Here is a 5,000-nt window from a genome sequence, read left to right on the forward strand (position 1 = left end):
TATATATATATTTTTTTTTTTTTTTTTTTTTTTGTTTTCCCACATACTTTAATAAAGTCCCTGAAAACCTTGAGAAAAGGCTTCATGTCAGTGTCAAGACCGATACCTGAAAAAATAACAATAACGTCAATACTGTTGTAACATTGTTCCAACTGCATAGTAAATGAGATGAGAAAGTGAAGCACTGGGTAAATATACAGCTTTGCTAAAAGCATCAAATCACACAAGGCTACGTTTATTTACGATTATTTTGTCAACTATCAGTAGCTATGAAAGCAAACCACCTAGATCACAGGCTGAGTGATTTGTCAGAATCTGCAGTTTGTTTGTCTGTGAAAGACTTGTGTCCTTTATAGCAGCGTCACCTTACTGCCCTGCCTCTACTGAGTCATACAGAATACAGAACAATGAAAAAGCCCCACACCTCTTTCAATAGAAACACCCATATCTTCTTTGACTTTCCTCTTCTCTCCCTGGTTCTTGACTTTAGCAGAAGATTCCTTCCTCCTCTGCTGCTTCTGGCCATGTGCTGGCTTTTTGGTCAGTAGAAATGCATCAGAAGGACCCAGGAACTGAGCCATATCTGCTGGCAGGGAGAAGTCTTTGAGGAAGGGCATGGGCTGGGCGTTGGCCACTTCTCTGAGGAGCTCCAGGAGCTGCTGATACAGAGTGGACAGGCTGACCAGGATACCGCGGGATATCACCCTGAGGAAGCACAAGGAAGACGGGTTTAGGTTTGAGCAAGGCAGTGGTTTCTAAACAAACACAAAGCAAACATTTCAAATGCAGATGTATTTTTAAACTCAACATGCAAAGCTGCCTTGTGCGGTAGGATTCTGCATCGTTTTGCATTTCTCAGCCTTTCAGATGTGACCATGAGGAAGAGCGCACTCACCAGAGACGACTGAGCATGCTGGTTATCACCATATTCAAGATAACAAACTCCTCCCATTTCATCTGCTGCTTTGAGAGTCTGAAGCATAAATCTCTTAAGGACAAACCCACGAGGTGGCATCAAGGAAGCAAAGACTATCGCACTTAATTCAGACAAAGAGATTCACAAAGATTTCTGTCAGATTACTCTGCATGTTTCTGAACAGTACCACCTTTAAAAAAGGATACATGAAAGCTCTGCTGCAGCGATTCAATGTGCAGCTCATCAGCTGGCCGGCTCCCAGCACTTTGAGACAGAGCCACTCCAGCATGGGCTGACTGGGGACGTCACACTCCCCGGCCTTGATGCTCAGTTCTCTAAACACACACACACACACACACACACACACACACACAAAAATGATTCACTGCTGTAAAAATGACATGGTGACATATCTGTCATTGGCAGTAACAATCTCATTGTAAAACCTTTTAACAGGTTTTAAGCACTGAGGAGAGTATTGAGCTGAAGCCATTGGGTGGCTATTGACTCCTTACTCCGCTATGGCAGATCAGTTAAACCGTGTTAGTTTGCAGCTTAAAATTCTGTAATGCACACATCACAGCGCACGTTGTTTTTTTATTATCCGTTTCAAAAATTTGAAATGTAAAGTTTCAATTCCTTTTATATTATTAACTTATTTTAAATGTATTTTGAACACTATTGAATTTTAGTATACCAGACAAAACCTACAGCATAGAAATGACCTCCTGACCTGATGTGGAAGATCGGTACCGGGGACATTATTGGTCTGCATAGGTCGATCAAGCTCCAGTGAATTATTTATTTATAGTTCATTGCAGTTAATCCATGCAGGCTTACACACACACACTGTGTGAAATTAAACAGCAAAGAGTGCGTTTGACGCTGGCCTTTAGGTTCACAAACATCTGTCAGAAACAGCACATCACACTGAGCCAGTAAAGCTTTTTATGTACCTTTGAAATCTGTTGGGACACAACTCTGTCAGGTCCTGCAGAGCAACATCAAGCTTCATGCTCTTCAGCCTGTTTATGCATTGTTCAACCTGTGGGAGGGAAGTCACATCAGTTAGTTCTTTAGCTTTGTCAGGTCTACCTCTTCTGTGTATGTTTCTCATCACCAGGACTAACATAGTTCAACAATCACATATCATGTAGTGGCCAGATGTGGAGGATTTATCCACAGTCCTCACCTGCTTTAAGCCTTTGAACGTCTTGTTGCCTCTGGAGCTGTTGTTTAGGATGTACAGCAGCTCGTAGAGAACTCGTACCTCCGTTTGAAGCAACTCACTCCGAAGAAGCTTAAGCACCATGTCATTCTCCACCAGCAGGACTTTAACACTTGAACCTGCGTCACAGCAACAACACTCAAACATCACAGTTCATTCAACGATAGAGTACAACTCATCATCACTGCTGAGGGTGGATTCACGCCCCTGACACGTGGGTTGCAAGCGGCATATATAAAGAGTGTCTTTGGTCTATCATCGGCATATTACGCTAATTAGCATCCGCACAATGAATCGTACCTGTAGTTGAACTGAAGTGTACACGGACACGAGAAACGGCACCGGGAAAAGCAATGTTTACCCTGTTCCACGGTTCTCCTGCCATGCTTCCCCAGAAAGAAACATACGGAAGTGAGCCAGCCAATCGTATTCGACTAAATATAAACGTCAGAGTTTGTCTTAAAGGCACAGGCAACACATTGCGGTTCATTTGCAGGTCGGACAATAGTACTAATAGTATTGTTTATGCTGTTTGAATTTCATCGATACTTAATCACCAATAAAGTTATGGAATTTGGAGGTTATTGATTTGAGTTGTAGTTTCTGTTATGAATGTCCAGGAACTGGTGTGCATTAATTTTGGCATTGCCCAATTGTGAAGATGTTCTTGTAAAACCTATGTGCTTTTATTAATGACAATATTGATGCTTTGAATAAATGCGTTGTTTGGTGTCCTAAAAAATAGGACTCAGTAAAACTCTTATGAGTACACGATTAATGCAATTTTAATATGGGAATTTCAGTATCCATAAATGTAAATTCAAGAAACCATGCTTTAATACTTTTAAGCAATATGTTTAAACAATAGATGAATTCAATTCAACACTCCCTAAGATAAAAAGCAATTCAAACCATATACAGTTGTACTGTATTACGTTTTTTAAATATAGATCTTTATTCCCCCCTAGCGTTATAAAAATGTATTGTTCTTCTCTTCATTACGTGTTATCTTGTGTTGAGGTTATGTACTTGTAGAATGTCTTTAGAGAGAGAAATCAAGGGGCCAACCTCTGGAAGTGGATTTTCTGGTAAACAACCTTGAAAATGTAAACTGTATTTTATTATATATTTTTTTTAAAGAACAAAAAGGAAATGTAACAACTAAATTGGGATTAATCTTAATCCCATGATCAACCCTGGGTTTCTGGTCTCACAAACTAGCTTGAGTTCTCACTGAGGTCAGTTGCCATGATAACTAAGGCACTTGTAAACTGTAAGGACATATCTCTAAATGGTATCTCTTGTACTGGAAATATGATAAATAGAGTAAAATCAGTGTCCCAGTCTGGTTATACAATTTAGAGATCGTATATCGTTTGAAATTGTGCTGCAGAGTCAATGTAAAGTACCACAGTATTATTTGTGTCAGATTTTGAAGAGTTTCTGGCTGGGTTGTGGATGAAAAAACAAACAGACAAAACAAAACCCTTTAGTTTTCTAGAATGTTTTGTCTTTTTTATAAGACAATTTGTCCACACTGTGTAAAAGTATATATCCTTTATTTGACTATTAAAAAAGAACGTAACCAGAACAAAGAAAATAAGAAATAACTGAATGAATCTATGTTCCCTGTTTACTCATCCAGGTGATGACTTGTAGATTCACTTCATCCAGCACAGAATCCTCCGACCTTCCCTTCACTGCCAGTCCATGGCTGCCTCCTTTCAGCCAGAAAACCTCAACTTTAGCTTTCATTTCTTCTACCGTCCCTTCAAAAAGGACCTGAGCAAGCAAAAAGCAAAATAAGAATTAAAAAATGCAAAACAATGGAATGATCAATAAATATAAATAATGTAGAAAAAAAAGTTAACTTAATGCATACACACTTATGTAAATACAAATTGAAAATCCTACAACTGTATAAGAAATTGCCTGGAAAAAGCCCCACCCCCCCCAACCATCCTCACCCTGTCACACATGATGTCCTCAGTGCCTGACACACACAGCACAGGCAGGTGCTCCGGTAGCCCCCTGAGATCCTCACTCCGTTGCAGATGGGCATGCGTCTGTGCCGGAGGATGCAGAGGGAACGACAGGCAGATGACACCCTGCACTGCATCCCGGGAGTCATCGCTCAGCTGCCTGGCTAAAGCTGCAGCAGCACGACATCCCATCGACCTTCCTGTGGATTTTCGAGACAAGATATCATACCCAGTGAGTGCTGTATTTCATATTGTATTCTCTTTTTTTTTTTTTTTTAACAATGCACAATTTTAGCAAAACCTAGAAATGTTTAAGGGCAGATTAACCAATACTGGAATTTATAATTACAAACATTATAAAATGTGCATGCAGTTTTCAGAATATGACCCATTATAAGTAACTTTATTGATCCGTCTATTATTGTATTGTTCATACCACACCGTAGAAATTAAACTCAACATGTACTTAAATACATGGTAAATTGCCACATGTAAGCCCACTAGTGTTGCTTACCTCCAACAAATATGTGCTTTATGGTAAACTTCTGTAGAGATTTCAAGAAGTCCTAGGGGGAACAAACACAGGTGTGTAAAAACATCCTACTGATTCTGAATCTGTTAATTGTTGCACAGGATAGTTGTATGGATAGTGACTGCTATGTCTGGAATGAATGGAAATTCTCACCCACACAGCACGGTAAGCCTTTACTTTATAAGACAAGTTTAAACCTTTACATGTGAAACGGAAACAAAGGAAGCCATTTGAAGCCAAGGCATGTGCCAGAGAAACCAGATGTTTAAAGTTCATGTCTCCACCCGCCCCATGTGTGAGAATGACGGCCGTGTGAACATCTGTTGCCGAGACAGGGAAACA

At 40.0% G+C, this 5,000-nt stretch overlaps 2 protein-coding genes across 2 annotated transcripts in view; both read right to left on the minus strand.

The window, feature by feature from the left end:
* rmp64 (ribonuclease MRP subunit p64) overlaps positions 1-2,652 on the minus strand; it is a 5,044-nt gene extending 2,392 nt beyond the window's left edge. The window contains exons 1-7 of the mRNA XM_031858243.1: positions 2,445-2,652; positions 2,109-2,263; positions 1,873-1,961; positions 1,123-1,251; positions 896-973; positions 425-705; positions 48-106 (exon numbers count right to left, since the gene is read on the minus strand). Coding sequence (XP_031714103.1) covers positions 48-106; positions 425-705; positions 896-973; positions 1,123-1,251; positions 1,873-1,961; positions 2,109-2,263; positions 2,445-2,634 — 981 coding nt within the window. The 5' untranslated portion in view covers positions 2,635-2,652. The remainder of the gene's footprint in view (positions 1-47; positions 107-424; positions 706-895; positions 974-1,122; positions 1,252-1,872; positions 1,962-2,108; positions 2,264-2,444) is intronic.
* A 1,091-nt stretch (positions 2,653-3,743) lies between these two features.
* Positions 3,744-5,000, minus strand: part of tex30 (testis expressed 30) — a 1,659-nt gene continuing 402 nt past the window's right edge. The window contains exons 2-5 of the mRNA XM_031858241.1: positions 4,812-5,000; positions 4,641-4,692; positions 4,112-4,326; positions 3,744-3,926 (exon numbers count right to left, since the gene is read on the minus strand). The exon at positions 4,812-5,000 is cut by the window's right edge and continues 48 nt beyond it. Coding sequence (XP_031714101.1) covers positions 3,765-3,926; positions 4,112-4,326; positions 4,641-4,692; positions 4,812-5,000 — 618 coding nt within the window. The 3' untranslated portion in view covers positions 3,744-3,764. The remainder of the gene's footprint in view (positions 3,927-4,111; positions 4,327-4,640; positions 4,693-4,811) is intronic.

This window comes from Anarrhichthys ocellatus, unplaced genomic scaffold (genome assembly GCF_004355925.1).
Source record: "Anarrhichthys ocellatus isolate YVR2014 unplaced genomic scaffold, GSC_Weel_1.0 scaffold20, whole genome shotgun sequence".
Taxonomy (NCBI): Eukaryota; Metazoa; Chordata; class Actinopteri; order Perciformes; family Anarhichadidae; genus Anarrhichthys; species Anarrhichthys ocellatus.